At 39.8% G+C, this 23,600-nt stretch overlaps 3 protein-coding genes across 3 annotated transcripts; all 3 read left to right on the top strand.

Moving 5' to 3' along the window:
- The first annotated feature begins 1,069 nt into the window (after window positions 1-1,069).
- On the top strand, window positions 1,070-3,209 carry LOC109491371 (olfactory receptor 7G1-like). The gene has a single exon (XM_019817043.3). It carries the CDS (start codon window positions 1,282-1,284, stop codon window positions 2,254-2,256), a length of 975 nt encoding a protein of 324 aa, XP_019672602.2. The 5' UTR covers window positions 1,070-1,281; the 3' UTR covers window positions 2,257-3,209.
- A 2,344-nt stretch (window positions 3,210-5,553) lies between these two features.
- Window positions 5,554-8,462, top strand: LOC105261203 (olfactory receptor 7G1-like). Its single transcript, XM_045053125.1, has one exon. It carries the CDS (start codon window positions 6,795-6,797, stop codon window positions 7,818-7,820), a length of 1,026 nt encoding a protein of 341 aa, XP_044909060.1. The 5' UTR covers window positions 5,554-6,794; the 3' UTR covers window positions 7,821-8,462.
- A 6,190-nt stretch (window positions 8,463-14,652) lies between these two features.
- Window positions 14,653-16,266, top strand: LOC101083828 (olfactory receptor 7G1-like). The gene has a single exon (XM_011289502.3). The coding sequence runs from the start codon at window positions 15,154-15,156 to the stop codon at window positions 16,027-16,029; it is 876 nt and encodes a 291-aa protein (XP_011287804.2). The 5' UTR covers window positions 14,653-15,153; the 3' UTR covers window positions 16,030-16,266.
- The last annotated feature ends 7,334 nt before the right edge of the window (window positions 16,267-23,600 follow it).

Below are 23,600 nucleotides of genomic sequence, written 5' to 3'. Positions count from 1 at the left end.
AAAAGAACACTGGAACTCAGCCAAGGAGGGCATGTCCACATTGGCAAGCTCTGTGATATAGATGTGAGCAGAAACAGGTAGAGAAATGAGTGGTGAACACCTAGACTCATAAGATCAACCATCTGGAATTCCTCATTTCTATTGTTTTAGTCTTAAGAGAATTTGCACTGCCTTGGGATCAGAATGACAATATAATTGTTTGGCTAATGAAGAGCTTTGGGTATTGATCCTCCAGAGGCACAGAGACTATAAATTGTGACATCCTCACTCAACAGCCCTGCCCCAGTAAAGACACAGCATACCTGTGTCTCATCCCAGCAATGATCCCTTTTGCCCAGGGGCCTGGTGCTTCAATTGGTCCCTTTCCTCTTCCTATGGATAGAGCTCTGGTCTCTATCATTCAACACCTAGCAGAGATGACCTGCATTATTCCACAGTGATGTCACCTAGGTAAACTGATGTCCCATAGTGTTTGGAAATGAGGGCATGTATTTTACTACGTTTATCCAGCAGAAACTTCGAGAAGAGTACATACATAAAAGGATTAAAATCAAGATATCTGTTTGCCTCCTTCCTGTCTTCTATCTTGTTGACATGTTCCCTTGTATCTTTCCTCCAATCCCCAAATAGTTATCATTCTGCCAGTCCCCTACTCTCTCTCTATAAGGAAATACTATTTTCCTTCTCAGTAAGAACATGCTCATTTGCAAATACGGTGATTGTTACCAAGAGGTAGCTTGGGCATTTTCCCTCTTGTAATTCCTTATCTCTTTGCCAGGCTGTGAGGTCTCTGTGGAAGGAGCTGGAGATCCAGATAGACTTATCAGTCTGATGACCTGTTTCTTGTAATAAAGCTATCAAATGGTTTTGTATTTTATTTTACTTTTTTTTTTTTTTTAACATTTTTTCATTTTTGAGAGACAGAGAAAGAGCATGAGCGGGGAAGGGTCAGAGAGAGAAGGAGACACAGAATCCAAAGCAGGCTTCAGGCTCTGAGTTGTCAGGACAGAACCCAACGTGGAGCTTGAACTCATGAATTGTGAGATCACGACCTGAGCCAAAGTCAGATGCTTAACCGACTGAGCCACCCAGGTGCCCCCAGATGTTTCAAATGATCAAAACAGAATGAGTAGTGTAATTTTAAAAACGACAACTCCTCAACTCTTTCCAGAATTAACAAATGTTGACTCGTTGCTTTACTAACTTTAAATCTTTCTTCAAAATAACAAAATAATATGCATAAAGAGGGTATCTCTCCATTTAAGTCTTTCCTTTCGCAACATGGTGCTTGCATTTGGTGATACTCCTGCTTGCCCAGGAATCAACATTTCATTGCCTTGTTACCACATCATTTCCATCAGATTCATCAACAATATGGAACTCGGAAATGAAACAAGCATTCTAGAATTTCTTCTCATGGAAGTGACAGAGAATCCAGAACTGCAGTCCCTCATCTTCAGCCTGTTCCTGTCCATGTATCTGGTCACCATCTTGGGAAATCTGCTCATCATCTTGGCTGTTAACTTGGACTCCCACCTCCACACCCCCATGTACTTCTTCCTCTCCAACCTGTCTTTTGTTGACATCTGTCTCACCTCCACTACCATCCCAAAGATGCTTGTGAACATCCAGACACAGAGCAAATCCATCAGTTACCCAGGCTGCCTCACCCAAATCTGCTTTGTTTTGGTTTTTGCAAGTTTGGACGGTTGTATTCTTTCAGCAATGGCCTATGACCGCTATGTGGCCATTTGTCATCCACTGAGGTACAATGTCATTATGAACTCCCACTTCTGTGGCCTGCTGATTCTGGTCTCCTTGTGCATTAGCACTGTGGATGCCCTGATGCACAGTCTGATGGTGTTGCAGCTGACCTTCTGCACAGACGTTGAAATCCCTCTCTTCTTCTGTGAAGTTGTTCAGGTCATCAAGCTCGCCTGTTCTGACACCCTCGTCAATAACATCCTGATATATTTTGCAGCTAGCCTATTCGGTGGTATCCCTGTGTGTGGAATCATTTTCTCTTACACTCAGATAGTGTCCTCTGTTTTGAGGATGCCACCAGCAGGTGGAAAGTATAAAGTACGTGTGGGTCTCACCTCTCAGTTGTCTTTGTTCTATGGGACAGGTTTTGGAGTCTACATCAGTTCTGCCCTTGCTGACTCTTCCAGAAATGCTGCAATGCTTTCAATGATGTACACTGTTGTCCCTCAAATGATGAACCCTTTCATCTACAACCTGAGGAACAGGGCGTGAAGGGAGCCTTGAGGAAACTGATAAGTAGAACTTCTCTTCTGTGACTGTGTTATCTGCGTGGACTGGGGTTTCTAGAATGAGTCAAGGTGACAGAAATATTGGGTGAGCCAGAATGCCTGATTCTTGCATCCCCAAGTTCTTCTAAAATGACTATAGAACACGATGGGTAGTTTCATCTTAACTTTGGGTTGAAACTTTATTTGTTCTTTGTACAATTCTGTGATGTTTCAAGAATGAGTTCCATTGTCAAACTCAGTTTCTTTGGTCAGGTCCGTAAAGCTGAACCCAAGGTAGGGCATTTAGTGATTTTGTTTGAACACTCAAAGAAAAGAAGTTGGATGGATCATGGAGAGGATCCAAATAAGTCTGTTGTCATGGAGACAAAATTCTGCCAATTCCATAGATTATTATACTTTTTGAACTGCACCTTGAAAATAAGCCTATTACACACAGGAGGAGCTTATCTTTTATACCTAATTTGGCAATTGCCTGAGTGATCACTGGTAAACTGTATCTGTGCAAAGACACTATCAGCATCTGTTACTACACTCAATTTCATCATCTGTAAAATTGCTATAATCTGATTATCTCAGTGGCTTGAGATGATAGTGAAATGATTTATCTTAATTAGTAAACAAAACAAAACCCTTTGTTCCTGCTAAAAGAAAGTGTGCCTCTAAAAGACACAAGCAATAAAGAATGTTATATATATATTTTTAAGTTTTTATTTTAATTCCAGTTAGTTAACATATAGGGTTATATTAGTTTCAGGCGTACAATATAGTGATTCAACACTTCCATGCATTACCTGGTGCTCATCATGAGAAGTGTCCTCCTAACCCCATCACTCATTTCACCCATCCTCGCCCCCCCACCTCCCCTCTGGTAATCATCAGTTTGTTCTCTATAGTTAATCTATTTCTTAGTTTGCCTCTCTCTCTTTTTTTCCCTTTGCTTGTTTGTTTTGTTTCTTCAATTTCACATATGAGTGAAATCATATTTATTTTTTTTTGACTGAGTTATGTCACTTAGCATAATATTCAAGTGCTCTGAATGGCAAGATTTCATTCCTCTGAAGCAGGCTCCAGGCTCCAGGCTCCGAGCTGTCAGCACAGAGCCTAATGTGGAGCTCGAACCCATGAACTGCAAGATCATGACCTGAGCCAAAGTCGAAATTGTGAATCTGGCCATTCATGGAGCCCTTGAATATATGATATGATATGATATGATATGATATGATATGATATGATATGCTATAAAAATAATAATATATATAATATACCATGCCTTTATCCATTAGTCTATCAATGGACACTTAGGCTGTTTTCATAATTTGGCTATTACAAATAATGCTGCAATAAACATCAGGGTGCATGCGTGTATCTCTTTAAATTAGTGTTTTTGGGGGCACCTGGGTGGCGCAGTCGCTTAAGCGTCCGACTTCAGCCAGGTCACGATCTCGCGGTCCGTGAGTTCGAGCCCCACGTCAGGCTCTGGGCTGATGGCTCGGAGCCTGGAGCCTGGTTCCGATTCTGTGTCTCCCTCTCTCTCTGCCCCTCCCCCGTTCATGCTCTGTCTCTCTCTGTCCCAAAAATAAATAAACGTTGAAAAAAAAAATTTTAAATTAGTGTTTTTGTATTTTTTCGGTAAATATCCCGTAGCACAATTACTGGATCATGGGGTAGTTCTATTCTTAACTTTTTGAGGAATCTTCATACTGTTATCCACAGTGGCTGTATCAGTTTGCATTCCCACCAACAGTGCATGACGGTTTCTTTTTCTCCACATCCATGTCAATGCCTATGGTTTCTTGTGTTGATTTTAGCCAAGGAATGTTATATTATTTTTTTTTTAATGTCTATTTTTGAGAGAGAGAGACTGAGCATAAGTGGGGGAGGGGCAGAGAGAGGGAGACACAGAATCCGAAGCAGGCTCTAGGCTCTGAGCTGTCAGCACAGGGCCCGACGCAGGGCTCGAACCCACAAACTGTGAGATCATGACCTGAGCCGAAGTTGGACACTTAACCGACTGAGCCATCCAGGTGCCCCTGGAATGTTATATATTCTTAAAAATTTTTTTTAATGTTTATTTATTTTTGAGAGAGATACAGACAGAATGCGAGTGGGTTAGGGGCAGAGAGAGAGGGAGACACAGAATCCAAAGCAGGCTCCGGGCTCTGAGCTGTCAGCACAGAGCCCGACGCGGAGCTCAAACCCACAAACCGTGAGATCATGACCTGAGCCGAAGTCGGATGCTTAACTGACTGAGCCACCCAGGCGCCCCAGAAATGTTATATATTCTTGATAACTACTTAAGAGGTAGGGAATATAGAGGAAAAATTATTCATTTTTCCATGCGGTGATTGTGTCTAGGGCTTGTTTCCATCACGGGCACTGATGGCTGCAACAGATACAGGCATCTTATCCAGATATGATGCCCGAAGACAGACGTCTGTCGAACTCTGGCTCTATTGTTACTTGACATTGCCTGGAATCATCCTGAATATATCCCCTTTAATCTATTCCCTGAGAATAGGATTGTATGCCATCCACTTAATGTAACCTTGGTGTGGCAAAAATAATTACTGATTGTATGAAATGTAACTCCTGCTGATGAGTCTACCCTCAAAAGCATTGTAAACACTTAGGACAACGCATGACAGGTAGCAAGTACTCCACAAGATTTAACTGTTATCATTGTGTTCCATATTTTACATGGGTTAATATAGCCTATATATTCTTAAGTCTTCTCACATATTTTTGCCGCTGGCTTCAGCAATTTGCTTCATTTTGTTATAGTTATTGTTTTTTTTTTTAATGTTTTTTAAATTTATTTTTGAGACAGAGAGAGACAGAGCATGAGCAGGGGAGGGGCAGAGAGAGAGGGAGACACAGAACCCAAAGCAGGCTCCAGGCTCTGAGCTGTCAGCGCAGAGCCTGATGTGGGGCTTGAACTCACGGACTGTGAGATCATGACCTGAGCTGAAGTCGGATGCTCAACTGACTGAGCCACCCAGGCGCCCCTATAGTTATTGTTTTTTAATGTTTTTTTATTTTTGAGAGAGAGAGAGAGAGAGAGAGAGAGAGAGAGAGAGAGAGAGAATGAATGAATGAATGAATCTGAAGCAGGCTCCAGACCCTGAGCTGTAGCACAGAGCCTGATGTGGGGTTCGAACCCACGGACCATGAGATCATGACCTGAGCCAAAGTCGGACACTTAACCGACCGAGCCACTCAGGCACCCCTCTTTAGTTTCTTTCATAAGTGTTCTATAGTTTCAGAGTACAGATCTTTTACCTCTTTGGTTAGCATCACTCCTAGGTATCTTACTGTTTTTGGTTTTAAATGTATTATTTATATCAATATATACAAACTATACTTTCACAACTAAAATTGGTATCAGACTTACTGATGTCATTCTTTGGATAGAGATCCCTTCATTAATAGCTAAAAAAAAAGAAGACTGCATTTCAATTAGTGAAGGATGGTGTACCGACATTTGCAAAGGATTGAAATGGAGATGAACAGACCCAGATGGACACGGTGTACACCTGGTCTTATGGGGTCAAGAAAGCACCACCTGTAATTCCAGCGTTCTAGAGTCTTGGTCTTTAAGGATTTACACTGCCCTGGGATCTCTGTGACAATAAAATTTCTTGGTTAATGAGGAGCTTTGGAAATTAAACCTCCAGGGACACAGAGACTGCAATCTGCCTGTGCCCATCTTGTTCAACAATTCCTCCCATGAAAAGTAGTAGCATAGCTGAGTCTCCTCCCATAGATGATCTGTCTTGTTAGGAGCTTGGGTCTCACTCAATCCCTCTGCCCTTCCTGGGGGCAGATCTTCCATATGGTACATCAGAGATGGCAGTCATCCTTCCACTATGATGCCAACCAGGTAACCTAACACCCCTTACTCAATGTTTGGAAATGAGGGCAGGTGTCTGACTACAGGTTCATCCAGGGGAAGCTGTGAAGAGAGCACACACACCACATGATTGAAACCAACTCACCCAGGGTCCTCCCATTTGTCCGTTGTCTTCTTCACGTGTTTCCTCATGCTTTTTATTAATGCTCCATTTACTAATATCATATTCACTCTCGAGTGTGGCCAGGACCATTTCTTCCTGAATAGAAATCTGTCTTTCAAAAAACATGATGACTGCTATAAAATTTTCTGACATTTACTTGCAGTTTAGAAGTGGTAAGAGGGCAGGAAGTTTGGAAAAGTTCACCTTGACATATGTATGTATTATCTCAGTTGCCTGCCTATGACATCTCTGGGGATCCAGACAGACTCTTAAGCTGCCTCACCAGTTTGTTTCTTTTTATAAAATCACCAAATGTTTTAATAAACAGAACATCATAAACAATGTAGTTGTAAAAAATGACTACCTAGTCACCCTTTCCAGACTTAACAATTGTTGATGCTCTACTATACCAGCTTCAGTCTTTTTCATTTTTAAAGAAACAGAATAATACACATACAGAAGGCACCCGTATCTTATTCCTCTCTATTAGTCTCCATCCCATCCCAAGATGGTTTTTGCCTCCAGTGATGCTCCTCCTGCCAATCTCGGAAACACACATTTGATTAAATCTATCTTTTCCATCAGATTAATCACCAGTATGGAACCTAGAAATGACACACATGTTTCAGATTTCCTTCTCATGAAAGTGACAGAGGATCCAGAACTGCAGTCCCTCCTATTCAGCCTGTTCCTGTCCATGTACCTGGTCACCATCCTGGGAAACCTGCTCATCATCCTGGCTGTCACCTCGGACTCCCACCTCCACACGCCCATGTACTTCTTCCTCTCCAACCTGTCCTTTACTGACATCTGCTTAAGCACAACCACGATCCCAAAGATGCTGGTGAACATCCAGGCCCAGAGTCAGAGCATCACTTATGCAGGCTGCCTCACCCAGATCTACTTTGTTCTAGTTTTTGCTAGTTTAGAAAGTAGTCTCCTTGCAGTAATGGCCTATGACCGCTATGTGGCCGTTTGTCATCCACTAAGGTACACAGTCATCATGAAGCCCTGCCTCTGTAGCCTGCTGATTCTACTCCCCCTGTTCATTATCATCGTGGATGCCCTGGTGCACAGTCTGATGGTGTTGCAGCTGACCTTCTGCACAGACGTCGAAATCCCTCTCTTCTTCTGTGAAGTTGTTCAGGTCATCAAGCTCGCCTGTTCTGACACCCTCATCAATAACATCCTGATATATTTTGCAACTAGCGTATTTGGTGGTATTCCTTTATGTGGAATCATTTTCTCTTACACTCAGATAGTGTCCTCTGTTTTGAGGATGCCATCCGTGGGCAGAAAGTATAAAGCGTTTTCTACGTGTGGGTCTCACCTGTCAGTTGTGTCTTTGTTCTATGGGACAGGTTTGGGAGTGTACATTAGTTCTGCTTTTACTAACTCTTCCAGAAACACTGCAGTGCTTTCAATGATGTACACTGTTGTCCCTCAAATGATGAACCCTTTTATCTACAGCCTGAGGAACAGGGACATGAAGGGAGCCTTGAGGAAACTGATAAGTAGAACTTCTCTTCTGTGACTGTGTTATCTGTGTGGACTGGGGTTTCTAGAATGAATCAAAGTGACAGAAATATTGGGTGATTCCAAATGTCTGATTCTTGCATCACCAACTTCTTCTAAATTGACTAGGTAACATCATGGGCAACTTGATTGTAATTTTGGGTTGAAATTTGATTTGTTCTTTGTATAGCTCTGTTGTATTTCAAAAATAAGTTTTCATTCCTAAGCTTGGTGTTTTTGGTAGGTTCCTCACAAGCTGTCCCAAGGCAAGGGTTATACTGAAATGTTAAAAGAGAAGTGGGAGAAGTTGGATAGGTCAGGAAAAGGATCAAGCAAGCTTGTGTTTTATAGCAGAGATTTGATTCTGCCTAATCTCATGGTTAGGGCCATGTGGATTATACTCCAGAGACAAACCAATTGTGAGACATGGGAGGAGCTGTTCTTTCATACTCCAGTAATTCCTGATACCTGTCACTGGTAAACTGTGTCAGTGCAGGGTAGCATCAACATTCACTATACTCAGTTTTATTGTCTACAAAACTGTTATTATGTGATTATCTCAGTGGTTCGAGATTTTGGTTACACCTTTGATCCTGATCAATGAGGAAGCCATCGTTTCTACTAAGACAAAGTAATGCTGATTGTAAAATGCCAAAATAATAAAGATATTTGTATTTCCCTGATGATGAATGATATTAAGAAATTTTTCATATGTCTGTTAGCCATCTGGATTACTTCTTTGGAAAAATGTCTATTCATGTCTTCTGCACATTAAAAAAATTTTTAAATTTATTTAAATTCAAGTTAACATACAGCATAGTATTGGTTTTAGGAGTAGAACCTAGTGATTCATCACTTACATGTGTCACCCAGGACTCATCCTAACAGGTGCCCTCCTTAATGCCCATCACCCATTTAGCCCATCCTCCCACCCACCTCCCCTCCAGCAACCTTCAGTTTGTCCTTTGTATTTAACTTCTCTTATGGTTTGTCTCCCTCTCTGTTTTTATCTTAGTTTTCTTTCCTTTCCCCTATGTTCATCTGTTATGTTTCTTAAATTCCACATACAAGTGAAATCATGATATTTGTCTTTCTCTAACTTATTTCACCTAGCATATTTTTAAATTGGATTATTTTGGGGGGGTTGGAGTTTTAGAAATTCTTTACATATTTTGTATACTATCTCTTTATCAGATATGTCCTTTGTAAATATCTTCCCCCATTCCATAGGTTCCCTTTTAGTTTAATTGATTGTTTCCTTCACTGTGCGGAAGCTTTTTATTTTGACAAAGTCCCAATAGTTTATTTTTGCTTCTTTTTCCCTTGTCCAAGGAGACATATCTAGAAAGAAGTTGCTACAGCCAGTGTCAAAGAGGTTGCTGCCTGTGTTTTCCTCTAGAATTTTTATGGTTTCAGGTCTCATATTCAGGTCTTTAGTAATTTTGAATTTATTTTTGTTTATGGTATAAGGAAGTGGTCTAGTTTCATTTTTTTGCACGTTGCCATCCAGTTTTCCCAACACCATTTGTTTTTTCCATTGGATATTCTTTCCTGCTTTGTGAAAGATTAATTCACCATATTGTTGTGGATTCATTTCTGGGTTTTCTATTCTTTTCCATTGATCTTTGTATCTTTTTGTGCTAGTACTGTATTGTTTTGATTACTACAGCTTTGTAATGTAACTTGAAGTATGGAAATGTGATACCACTGGTGTTGCTTTTCTTTCTTTTTTTTTTCATTTTACAATCAAAAAGAATGAAATCTTGCCATTTGCAACTACATGGATGGTACTGGAGGGTATTATGGTAAGTGAAATTAGTTAGAGAAAGACAAAAATCATATGACTTCACTCATATGAGAACTTTAAGAGACAAAACAGGTGAACATAAGGGAAGGGAAACAAAAATAAAAATGGAGGGGGACGAAACAGAAGAGACTCATAAATATGGCGAACAAACAGGGTTGCTAGAGGGGTTGTGGGAGGGGGGATGGGCTAAATGGGTAAGGGGCACTAAGGAATCTACTGCTGAAATCATTGTTTCACTCTATGCTAACTAATTTGGATGTAAATTTTAAAAAATAAAAAATAAAATAAAAAATATTTTAATTAAATCCAAGTTAGTTAAAATATAGTGTCATATTGCTTTCAGTAGTAGAGTTTAGTGATTCATCACTCACATATAACATTCAGTGCTCATCCCAACAAGTGTCCTCCTTAATGCCAATCACCCATCTAATCCATTGCCCTACCCACCACTCCTACAGTAACCTTCAGTTTGTTCTCTGTATTTAAGAGTCTCTTATGATTTGCCTCCCTCTCTGTTTTTAACTTATTTTCAGAATTCCTTTGGGTATATGGGATCTTTTATGGTTCCATACAAATTTTAGGGTTGTTTGTTCTACTTCTGTGAAAAAATGCTGTTGATATATTGATAAGGATTGCATTAAATGAATAGGTTGCTTTGGGTAGTATAGACATTTTAACAATATTTGTTCTAATCCATGAGCATGGAATGTCTTTCCATTTCTTGGTGTCTTCAATTTCTTTCATCAGTATATTATAGTGATAAAAGTCTAGGTCTTTCACCATTTTGGCTAGGTTTATTCCTAGGTATCTTGTTGTTTTTAGTGCAAAACAAAATTGTAAATAGGATCAATTCCTTATTTTCTTTTTATGCTGCTTCATTATTGCTTCATACAAATGCAACTGATTTCTGTACATTGTTTTTGTGTGCTTTACTGAATTTATCAGTTCTAGCACTTTTTTGTTGGAGTCTTTTGGGTTTTTTATTTAGAGTATCATGTCATCTGCAGATAGTGAAAGTTATTTCCTCCTTGCTGACTTGGATACCTTTTATTTCTTTTTGTTTCTGATTGCTGTGGTTAGGACTTCCATCACACACAAAAATAAACTCAAACTGGATTGAAGAACTAAATGTGAGACCTAAACCCATAAAAGTCCTGGAGGAAAACACAGGCGGTAACGTCTTTGACAATGGCTGTAGCAACTTCTTTCTAGGTATGTCTCCTGAGGCATGGGAGACAAAAGCACAAACAAACTATTGAGACTTCATCAAAATAAAAAAGGTTCTTCATAGCAGAGAAAACAACAGAACTAAAAGGCATCCTATGGAATGGGAGAAGAGATTTGCAAATGACACATCTGATAAAAGGTTAGTATCCAAAATATATAAAGAACTTACAAAACTCAACACCCAAGAACTAAATAATCCAAACAAAAATGAGCGGAAGACATGAATAGACATTTTTCCAAGGAAGACATCCAGATGGCCAACAGACACATGAAAAGGTGCTCAATATCACTGACCTTCAGGGAAATACAAGTCAAAACAACAATGAGATATCACCTCACACCTGTCACAATAGCTAAAATCAGCAGCACAAGAAACATGTGTTGGTGAGGATGTGGCGAAAGAGGAACCCTCTTGCACTGTTGGTGGGAATGCAAACTTTTGCAGCTTCTGTGGAGAACAGTGTGGAGGTTCTCAAAAAGTTAAAAATAGAACTACCATATAATTCAGCAATTGTACTACTAACAAAAAATACAAAAAATACTAAACCAAAGGGATTCATGCACCCCAATGTTTATAGCAGCATTATCTACAATAGCCAAATTATGGAAACAGCCCAAGCGTGCATTGATTGACGAGTGAATAAAGAATACAATGAAATATTACTCAGTCATAAAAAGGAATGAAGCATTGCCATTTGCAACAATAGGGATGGAGCTAGAGAACATTATACTAAAGGAAATAGAGAAAAATACCATATAATTTCACTCATGTGGTTTAAGAAATAAAACAAATGATGGGGCACCTGGGTGGCTCAGTCAGTTGAGTGTCTGACTTCAGCTCAGGTCATGATCTCGCAGTCCGTGAGTTTGAGCCCCACATCAGGCTCTGTGCTGTCAGTTTGGACTCTGGAGCCTGCTTCGGGTTCTGTGTCTCCCTCTCTCTCTGATCCTCCCCCCACTTGTGCTCTGTCTCTCTCTTAAAAATAAAAACATTAGGGGCGCCTGGGTGGCGCAGTCGGTTAAGCGTCCGACTTCAGCCAGGTCACAATCTCGTGGTCTGTGAGCTCGAGCCCCGCGTCAGGCTCTGGGCTGATGGCTCGGAGCCTGGAGCCTGTTTCCGATTCTGTGTCTCCCTCTCTCTCTGCCCCTCCCCCGTTCATGCTCTGTCTCTCTCTGTCCCAAAAATAAATAAAAAAAAAAAACGTTGAAAAAAAAATTAAAAAAAAATAAAAATAAAAACATTAAAAAAATAATAAAACAAATGAGCAAAGGGAAAAAGGAGAGAGGTCAAACAAAAAACAAACTCATTTATTCTGTTTTACTTTTCTTCTTTTAAAAATTTAAATCCCAGTTAGTTAACATATAGTGTAATAATGATTTCAGGAATAGAATTTAATGATTCGTCACTTACATATAACACCCAGTGCTCATCCCAGCAAGTGCCCTCCTTAATGCCCATTGCCCATTTACAAAGAACAAACCTTCAATTTGTTCTCTGTATTTTAGAGTCTTTTATGGTTTGTCTCCCTGTTTTTATCTTATTTTTGCTTCCCTTCCCCTTTGTTCATCTGTTTTGAAGAAACAGACTCTTAACTATGGAGAAGAAACTGGTAGTTACCAGAGAGGTGGTGGGTGGGTGGGGATGGGTTAACTAGGTGATGAGGACCATGATGAGCACCAGGTGATACATGGAATTATTGAATCACTGTATTGTGAACCTGAATCTAATATAGTACTATATGTTAACTAACTGAAATTTAAATAAAAACTTAAAAAAAAAAAAGGGAAAAAAAGAGTCTCTTCAACAAATGGTCTTGGGAAAACTGGGCAGCCACGTGCAAAAGAATGAAACTGGACCACTTGGTACACCATACACAACTTTCATGATTTTTAAGTATGCAATTTAATGGCAAAATTACATTCACAATATTGGGCAACCATTGTGTCTATTTTCACAGCTTTTCAGAATCAAACAGAAAATCTGTAGCCATTTAGCAATAACTCATTCTAATGTCACACAACCAGCCCTTGACAACCTCTAGTCTACTTTCTGTCTCTTATGATTTCTCCTACTCTAGATATTTCATATAAGACACATCATAAAATACATGTACTTTTGCATCTGACTTATTTCACTTAGCATGATGTGTTCAAGGTTTGTCCATGTTTTAGCGTGTTTCAGAACTGCATTCCTTTTTTTTGTTGCTATATTTGTTTTATTTTTTTTTTTAATTTATATTCAAGTTAACATACTTGGGGAGTAGATAAAGAAGATGTGGTATATATACACAATGGAATACTACTCAATGATGAAAAAGAATGAAAGCTTGCCTTTTGAAACAACATGGTTGGAACTAGAAGGTACTACGCTAAGTGAAATAAGTCAGCCAGAGAAAGACGTATATCATATGATTTCACTCATATATGGAGTTTGAGAAACACAACAGATAAACATACGAGAAGGGAAAGAAAAATAAGATAAAAACACAGAGGGAGAAAAACCATAAGAGACTCTTAAATACAGAGAACAAACTGAGGGTTTCTGGAGAGGAGTTGGGTGGGGGGATGGGTTAAATGGGTGATGGGCAGTAAGGAGGGCACTTGTTGGGATGAGCACTGGGTGTCTTATGTACGAGATGAATCACTGGGTTCTACTCCTGAAGCCATCGTAACACTGTATGTTAAATAACTTGAATTTAAATCTAAAAATCTTATTTAAATATATACATATAATATAGCATAAAATATATAATACTTAAGATATATTAAAATATATATAATAGATATATGAACTTGCACACTGTATTCTTACATCCCAAATAGGTACCAAAATTCTTGATGTCATTGATTAGAGAGCAATGTCTTTGTCCACAACTAAGACAAGAAGACTCTTATCCAATTAGAGAAGGATGGTGTGTCATTTACCAAGCATTTGAAATGGAGATGAGCAGACATAGGTGAGGAAAATTACATGGTGTGCACCTGGACACACAGGGTCAGGGAAGTCCTTCCTTCCAGAGTTTTGGTCTTGAAGGATTTGCACTGCCCTGGGATCTCAGTGACAATAAAATTGTTTGACTAATGAGGAGCTTTGGAAGTTGAATCTCTAGGGATACAGAGACTGCACTGTGCATGTGACCACTTAACTTATTTCAGCAATCCTTCCTATGAAAAGTAGTGGCATATCTGAGCCTCCTCCCATAGATGATGCATCTTGCTCAGGAGCTTAGGTCTCATTCAGTCCCTCTGCCCTTTCTGAGTACAAATCTCCCAGATGGTGCATTCGAGGGTAATGTCAATCATTATTACACTGTGATACCAGCCAGGTAACCTACATCAATGTTTGTAAATGAAGGCAGATATTTTACTACAGGTTCATCCAAGGGAAGCCATGAAGAGAGTACATGTATTAGATGATTAGAACCAACTTATCCAAGGTCCTTCTGCCTATGACATTCTTCATATGTTTCCTTGTACTTTGCACCAATACTCAGGTGTCTCCATTAATTAATGTTGTATCCACTCTCTAGTATGGCCAGGACCATTTCTTCCTAAGTAGAAATCTGCTTTTTAAAAAAAACAAAACAGGATGACTTGTTTTTTTTTTTAATTTTTTTTCAACGTTTATTTATTTTTGGGACAGAGAGAGACAGAGCATGAACGGGGGAGGGGCAGAGAGAGAGGGAGACACAGAATCAGAAACAGGTTCCAGGCTCTGAGCCATCAGCCCAGAGCCTGACGCGGGGCTCGAACTCACAGACCGCGAGATCGTGACCTGGCTGAAGTCGGACGCTTAACTGACTGCGCCACCCAGGCGCCCCCAGGATGACTGTTAAACAAGTCTGTGGCATTTACTTACAGTTTTGTGGCAGTGAGAGGACAGGAAATTTGGTAAAGTTTACCTAATCTTCCTATTCCTGGTTCTCTACATAATTGTATATTATCTGAGTTGCCTGCCTCCGAGGTCTCTGGGGATCCAGACAGAATCTTCAGCTGCCTCCCCAGTCTGTTTCTCTTCATAAAATTACCAAATGTTTCTAATAATCAAAATGGTATATTTAGTGCAATATTTGAATTGGCCTCCTCTTGATCCTTGTGGGAGTTAACAATGGATGACACTCTGGTGTATCAGCTTCAGGTTTTGTTAAAGGAACAGAATCCCATGCATACAGACGGCACCTTCTTCTTAATCCTCTCTGTTAGTCTCTGTCCCATCCTAAGACAGTGTCTGTCACTGGTGATGCTCCTCCTGCTGGTCTAGAAAACACACATGTGATTGTGTTGTCACTCCACCTTCTCCATCAGATTCATCGACAACATGGGACCCAGCAACAAAACAGCAGTTTCCGAATTCCTTCTTATGCAAGTGACAGAGGATCCAGAACTGAAGCCCTTTCTCTTTATTCTGTTTCTGTCCATATACCTGGTCACCATCCTGGGAAACCTGCTCATCGTCCTGGCCGTCAGCTCGGACTCCCACCTCCACACCCCCATGTACTTCTTCCTCTCCAACCTGTCCTTTACTGACATCTGTTTAAGCACAACCACGATCCCAAAGATGCTGGTGAACATCCAGGCACAGAGTCAGAGCATCACTTATGCAGGCTGCCTCACCCAGATCTACTTTGTCCTGGCTTTTGGTGGTTTGGAAAGTTTTCTTCTTGCGGCAATGGCCTATGATCGCTATGTGGCCATTTGTCACCCACTGAGGTACACAGTCATCATGAACTCCCACTTCTGTGGCCTGCTGATTCTAGTCTCCTTGTGCATTAGCACTGTGGATGCCCTGATGCACAGTCTGATGGTGTTGCAGCTGACCTTCTGCACAGACGTCGAAATCCCTCTCTTCTTCTGTGAAGTTGTTCAGGTCATCAAGCTCGCCTGTTCTGACACCCTCGTCAATAACATCCTGATATATTTTGCAGCTAGCCTATTCGGTGGTATCCCTGTGTGTGGAATCATTTTCTCTTACACTCAGATAGTGTCCTCTGTTTTGAGGATGCCATCCGTGGGCAGAAAGTATAAAGCGTTTTCTACGTGTGGGTCTCACCTGTCAGTTGTGTCTTTGTTCTATGGGACAGGTTTGGGGGTGTACATTAGTTCTGCTTTTACTAACTCTTCCAGAAACACTGCAGTGCTTTCAGTGATGTACACTGTTGTCCCTCAAGTGATGAACCCTTTCATCTACAGCTGAGGAACAGGGATATGAAGGGAGCCTTGAGAAAACTCATGGGTAAGATACCATTGTTTTTTCAGGAGTGTGTTGTTTAATTTCCATATACTTGTTAGTTGCCATTTGTCCTTCTTACTTATTTCTAGCTTCACACTGTGATGGTCAGAAAAGACACTGTATGATTTCAATATTTTAAATTTATTGAAACTTGCTTTGTGGCCTTGATATTATCTATCCTGGAGAAGAATGGGTCTTGTACTGTGGTTGGATGGAATGTTTACATATATTGGTTTTGTTTGTTTATACTGTTTTTCAAGTTCTCTCTTGTTGATCTATCCAAGGGCACTAACCTTTGTGGAAAGTGATGTATTGAAGTCTCTAAGTATTATTGTGGAAATGTGTATTTCTTACCTCACATCTGTCATGTTTGCTTCATGTATTTTGAGGCCCTGTTGTTTAGTGTATGTATGTTTATAATTGTTATATCATCTTGATTATAGACCTTTTAATCCCTGTCTCTGTGTATCTATTTATTTTCCATCTTATTTTCTTTGTTAATTTTAATATTTTTGACTTAAAGTCTATTTTTCTTCTCTGATATTAGTTCTTTTTTGGCAACGAATTGGCTGGAGTCTATTTTTCTATTTTTTCATTTAAAACCTATTACTGTTTGTGGATCCATAGTGAGTGTCATAAACAACCTATATTCACATCATGTTTCCTTTTTTTTTAAATTTTTATGTTTATTTCTTTATTTTGAGAGAGAGACAGAAAGAATCGGGGGAGGGCCAGAGAGAGGGGGAGAGAGAGAATCCCAAAGAGGCTCTGTACTGTCAGTTCAGAGCTCGATGTGGGGCTGGAACTCACAAAGCATGAGATCATGACCTGAGCAGAAACCAAGAGTCTAATGCTAACCAACTGAGCTACCCAGATGCCCCATTCACATCTTGTTTCCTTTATCTTTCTTCCAATCTCTACCTTTTGATCGGAGAGTTTAATTACTTACTTTTAACATACTTATTGATAAGGAGATACTTAATTTTTCCTTGAAAAATTTTATTTTATTTATGTCTGATACCTTTTTATGTTCTCTATTTCTTCCATGATTGCCCTCCTTTCTTCCTTGTTGATTTATTGTAGAAATATTTTGGGATCCATTCTCGTTGTCTTTTTGGAACATATCCAAGTAATTGTCTTTATGGTTATCATGGGCATTACATTTTATATGCTAAATTTATAAAAATATAGTTTGAATTCATGCCAGTTTTATTTCAATAGCATGCAAAACCTCTGCTCAAAACCTCTGCTCTTATATTGCTTGGTCCTTTCTTCTTTGTGTCACAAATTAAATATCCATTGTTGCCAATAGTATAGATTTAAAATGTTTGTTTTTTTTTTAATTTTTTTTTCCAACATTTATTTATTTTTGGGACAGAGAGAGACAGAGCATGAACGGGGAGGGGCAGAGAGAGAGGGAGACACAGAATCGGAAACAGGCTCCAGGCTCTGAGCCATCAGCCCAGAGTCCGACGTGGGGCTCGAACTCACGGACCGCGAGATTGTGACCTGGCTGAAGTCAGACGCTCAACCGACTGTGCCACCCAGGCGCCCCTAGATTTAAAATGTTTTACATTTTTTTTTACAACCAATGGGAAATAAAAACTGGAATTATTAACCAAAAATACAGTACTGTTTTTTATTTGTCCATGCATTTATCTTTATCAGAAATCTTTATTTTTTTCATACAGCATTGAATTACTGTGTAGTGTCTTTTCATTTTAACCTGAAAGAATCTGTTAGATATTTTTGTAGAGCAGGCTTAGGGGTAATGAACTCTTTCAGCTTCATTATTCTGAAAATGTTTTACTTCTCCCTCATTTTTGGAAGAAAAATTTTGTTAGATATGAAGTTGTTGGTTGACAGTTTTTTTCAGCACTTTAAATATGTCATCCCAATGCCATCTGGCCTCCATGGTTCTGATGATAAATTGGCTGTTCATCTTATTGAGGCTCTATTGTATGTGCAGAGTTGATTTTCTCGTAAGTTCTTGTACGTGATGAGCTCCTTTCAAGATTCTCTTTTTCCCTTTGGCTTTGTCAGTTTGATGATAATGAGTCTTGGTGTTAGTATCTTTGAATGATCCTCCTCGGAGCTCACTGGGTCTCCTAGATTTGTGGGTTCATTTATTTCATCATGTTTGGGAAGTTTTTATTCATTTTATCTTCAAATAGTCTTTTCACTTTCTCTTCTCCTTCTGGGACTCCCATAATGCATATATTTTTTCACTTGATGATGTCCTATAGGTCCCTTAGGATCTGCTCACTTTTCTTCATTCTTTTTTCTTTTTGCTTTTCAGAGTCAATAGTATAATAATAGCTCCGGCTATCCGAATCTCCTCTTTTTCACAGTTTTATTGAGAAATAATTGACATACCTCACTGTATAAGTTTAAGGTATACAGCAGGATGGAGTGCTTTATGTATATTGTGAAATGATTAGCACAGTAGGTTTAGTTAACATCCATCATCTTATACAGACATAATAAAAAGGAAAGAAAAATATTTTCTCCTTGGGATGATACTTCTAAGGATCTACTCTCTTAACAACTTTCCTATATATCATATAGCAGTGTTAACTATAGTCATCATGTTGTGCATTACATTTTTCACACTTATTTATCTCATAACCAGAAGTTTGTACTTTTTGACTGCCTTGCTCCAATTTTCCTCCACCCCCACCTCTCACCTCTGGTGACCACAAATATGATTTCTTCTTCAATGAGTTTGGTGTTTTGTTTAATTTTTTAGATTCTACATATAAGCGAGATCATACTGTATTTGGCTTTCTCTGTCTGACTTATTTCATTTAGCTTAATACCTTCAAGGTCCATCCATGTGTGTCCATTAATGGATGAATGGATTAAGAAGTTATAAGATACATATATATGACACACACACACACACACACACACACACACACACTGGAATATTACTCAGCCATAAAAATGAGGAAATCCTACTATGCTCTTTAAAAAATTGTTGAAAGTGGCAGTAGTCTTTATAGGGACTTTCCCAGAGTGTATTTGCAAAGACTTTAATTATTTGTTTTAATTAAAAGATTAAAAAAATTTAATGTTCCTTTTTGAGAGAGGAGAGAGAGAGAGAGAAAGAGAGAGAGAGAGTGCATGCGCGCAAGAGGGGGAGGGGCAGAGAAAGAGAGGGAGACACAGAATCTGAAACAGGCCCCAGGCTCTGAGCTATCAGTACAGAGCCTGAGCCTGGTGTGGGGCTTGAACTCAGGAATGGTGAGATCATGACCTGAGCTGAAGTCAGATGCTTAATGGACTGAGCTACCCAGGCGCCCCTAAATATTTTTTTTTAGTTTATTTATTTTTGAGAGAGAGACAGAGACAGACACAGACAGAGAGCGAGAGAGCGCATGAGTGGGGGAGGGGCCGAGAGAGCGGGGAAACACAGAATCTGAAGCAAGCTCCAGCCTCCAAGCTGTCAGCACACTACACTGATGTGGGGCTGGAACTTGTGAACCATGAGATCATGACCTAAGCCAAAGATGGATGCTTAATCGATTGAGCCAACCAGGTGGCCCGCAAAGAGTGTAATTCTTACTGTATGTGGTCATTGAAATCTATATTCCTTCTTTTGTTCAGCTAGTGCTTTGACAGATTTCCTTAAATGCCAGGAGTGATACAAACAAACAGCTCTCTCGGTCTTTGTAGATTGGATCTGTGCTGCAGTACTCTTTCAACACTTAACCAGGTTTGCACTGAATGTAGAGATCAATGTGAAAGTTTAGGATCTTCTGGTCTTTCAGAGTACATGTCTTGCCATGGCCAGCATGTGGCTTTCTAAATTCTGCCATATACTTGTTTGCATTAAAAAAAAAATGTTTATTTATTTATTTTTGAGAGAGACAGAGAGAGTGCGAGCAGGGTTGGGGCAGAGAGAGAGGGCCTAAGCAGGCCCTGCACTGTCAGCACAGAGCCTGACACAGGGTTTGAACTCACGAACCATGATTTCATGACCTGAGCTGAAATCAAGAGTCAGACACTTAACCAACTGAGCCACCCAGGTGCCCTACTTAGTTGCTTTTAAACATCCTAGTTTCCTAAAGAAAAATTCTCCTGTTTTGCTCTTGGGCTTAGCAGAACTACATTATGTTTTGACTTTAATCTTTTACCATAGGTGTGTACAGGCTGCTAGTTTGTTTGGTGGTGTTTTTTGTGTTTTTGTTTCTGTTTTTGTTTTTGTTTTTTTAAGCTCAAAGAATTTTATTTTTTAATTTTTTTTTCAATATATGAAATTTATTGTCAAATTGGTTTCCATACAACACCCAGTGCTCATCCCAAAAGGTGCCCTCCTCAATATGTTTGGTGGTGTTTTTGAACCATGCCTACTATTTTTCCAGCCTGAGGTCAGTCCTTGTGTCAGTCCTTCAGGTAGCTCCCAGACCAGTTACAACAGACATACCAAATGATTTGAAAAAAGGTCTACTCTGCCTCTTCACAATACCTGGACCCAGGTCTCATACTGAGAACACAGGCTGGGACCTTTTCTGAACTGACTCTTGTCATGCCTGGGAAGGGGAGGGGCAAGGACAGGTAAAAATGACACAACACTTTTCTCCCAGTTAGAAATTGCTTTTTTCTTCATTGAGCACTCACTTGGTTACCTAATTTTTTTTTTTAGAGGGAGTCCTAGCAGAGAATGGACAGAGAGAGGGAGAAAGAATCTTAAGCAGGCATCATGTCCAACACAGAGCCCAGTATGGGGCTTCATCTCATGACTGTCAGATCATGACCTGAGCCAAAATCAAGAGTTGGACGTTTAACTGACTGGGCTATGCAGGTGACCTAGTTGCTATAAATTTTGACTATTTTCAAGAGCTTTGTCAAAGTTGTGCCAATTCTGCTTGTTTTTTTTTTTTTCCAGTGTTTCTGTGAGAGGACAAGACCTTTGGGCTGCCTAATCTGCCATTTTGCTGAGGTTACTTTTCCATGCATAGTTCATTTTGATTATAGGGAATACATTAGAAACTACTGAATATAACATGTAGAAACAGACTACAATGAGGCATACATGTAGTTAGTCTTTAGAATTTGCTTTTTAGGGTATATATGCTGTATTATCATGCATATTATCTCTTGCATTTTATAGGTTATCTATCTACACATCCATCCATCCATCCATCCATCTTATCTATTCATCTCCATATAATAAACCATATTTTTGAGTTTAAATGTCCTGTCTGTCCTCCTTAGATTGTTGCCATAAAGGGTGCCTTTGAATGTACCTTAGAAAACAAGGCTAGAATCCAATTACAGAAGGGAACTGCATCCATGTATAAAAGAATCTTGAAATGGATGTGAAAAGAAATAGGTGGACAGACAAGAATCACAAACATTTGGCCTCCCGGGATGAGGGAATTAGTCAGTTGTAAGTTGTTCCTTCTCTGAGCCTTGTTCCTTAAGGATTTTTGCTACCCTAGGATCAGCAGAATAGCAAAAGAATTTGATTAAGGAGGAACTTTGGATATTGAACCCTGAAGGGCCACAGAGACTGCAAATTGTCTGCCTGTGGCCACTCTGCTCAGGTCACTAGGTGGCACACGTGAGCCTTTACTCAGGGACCATCACTTTTGCACAACAGTCTAGTTCATTCTGTGTTTTCATTCTCCCTGAAAACAGGGCTTCCAATGATCTCCTTTAGTATCAAAGGGAAAGCAATGCTGAATGCCATTCCTTAGGCCTGGCAGCTAGGTACTCTGAGGTTCCCTAGTCTATGGTTTTCACCTAGGGAGAGGTGTTTGTCTACTAGTCCTTCGGGGCTGTGGGTGGGAATATGCTGAAGATGCCCTGATCATATTCACCTGTGAAGTGACTAATTATTCATCATCTGACATAAATATGTTCTTTTGCAACAATACCTAATAGATCTGCTCATTTTCTACTCTGAACCCTAGGGGCTTTTTTCTATCCTCAGGAGAAAATTTCCCTGGCACAATTTTGTGGAAAGTTCTAGAATTCTCTAAAATGTGTCTTAATTTCGGACACAGAATTGAAGTGGGTGGTCAGCATTTGTTTTTCCTTCCATGTCTGTTTTTTTTATATCCCTTTGTAGGGATGACCATTGGTCTTGACACTGGTGCCTGTCTATGAGGATTCTGACACAGGAGATGGACCAGGATAAATCCTATAAACTACAGTGGTTCACAAGTTCAAGCCCCACGTCCGGCTCTGTGCTGACAGTTCAGAGCCTGGAGCCTGCTTCAGATTCTGTGTCTCCCCTTCTGTCTGCCCCTCCCCCACTCTTTCTGTCTGTCTCTCTTAAAAATAAATAAAAATATTAAATAAGGTTTTTTCAGTTTATTTATTTTGAGAGAGACAGTCTGAGTGGGGGAGGGGCAGGGAAAGAGGGAGAGAGAGAATCCAAAGCAGGCCCTGCACTGTCAGCACAGAGCCCCATGTGGGGCTTGAACCCACGAAGCCCTGAGATCCTGACTTGAGCTGAAACCAAGAGTCAGTTGCTTCACTGACTGAGCCACCCATGCACCCCTGATGAACCTTTTTTAAAAAGTAATCTGCACACCCAGTATGGGGCTGGAACTCACAACCTAGAAATCAAGAGTTGGATGCTCTACCAATTGAGCCATCCAGGCAACCCCTGATGAGTTATTTACCCTGAAAGCATCATTAGAGAATTTTTCTAAATCATTGCCTCATAAGAATTATAGACAATATATGGATGCACCCAGGACTGAGCCAGTTAAGTCTTCCCTGTTTGGAAGAGTCTACCATCAATATCGTAAAAATATCTCATCTTAATCCAGGAAATGGGAGTGTCCTAGAGTTGATGCTGGTGCATATCTTCTGAATACATTCAGGAGGCTCTGCCCAAAGCTGCCTGACCCAAGCTTTAGTGGGGCTCAATCAGAAAGAAAAAGGAGGAGTGCCTGGCTGGCTCAGTTGGTAGAGGATGTGACTCTTGAGGTTGTGAGTTCAAGCCCCACGTTGGGTTGTAGAGATTACTTAAAAATAAAATCTTAAAGAAAAAAAGAAGGATTGAACTTGCATGGATGGGTTTTTTATAGTGTAACCATGACATAATCGACTAATTAATTTCTAAAAGCGCTTTATTTTAGAGATGATTGACATGTAAAAAAGCTATACATACTAACATATACAACTCAATGAGTTTGGGATAAGTGTACACTCATGAAACCATCACCACCATCAAGACCATAAACATACCCATCATTTCCCCAAAGTCTCCTTCCTTCCTCCCTCCCTTCTTTCCTTCCTTCCTTCCTTCCTTCCTTCCTTCCTTCCTTCCTTCCTTCCTTCCTTCCTTGTTCGTTCTTTCTTTCTTTCTTTCTTTCTTTCTTTCTTTCTTTCTTTCTTTCTTTCTTTCTTTCTTTCTTTCTGTAGCTATCCTATCATGTGTAAGGTGATTTCACGTTGTAGTTTTGGTTTGCATTTCTCTAATGATGAGTGATTTTGAGAACCTTTTCTTATACTTGTTGGCCATTTGTATGTCTTTGGGGCAGAAATGTCTTTTTAGGTCTTTTGATCACTTT

The sequence above is a fragment of the Felis catus genome, chromosome A2 (assembly GCF_018350175.1).
Source record: "Felis catus isolate Fca126 chromosome A2, F.catus_Fca126_mat1.0, whole genome shotgun sequence".
NCBI classification, from domain to species: Eukaryota; Metazoa; Chordata; class Mammalia; order Carnivora; family Felidae; genus Felis; species Felis catus.
The sequence above is the reverse complement of the archived record's forward strand: the minus strand, read 5'-3'. Positions and strand labels throughout refer to the sequence as shown.

Bases quoted from the DNA above. Each gene is read 5' to 3' on its own strand.
- LOC105261203 (XM_045053125.1), top strand. From the start codon at position 6,795: ATGGTTTTTGCCTCCAGTGATGCTCCTCCTGCCAATCTCGGAAACACA.
- LOC101083828 (XM_011289502.3), top strand. From the start codon at position 15,154: ATGGGACCCAGCAACAAAACAGCAGTTTCCGAATTCCTTCTTATGCAA.
- LOC109491371 (XM_019817043.3), top strand. From the start codon at position 1,282: ATGGTGCTTGCATTTGGTGATACTCCTGCTTGCCCAGGAATCAACATT.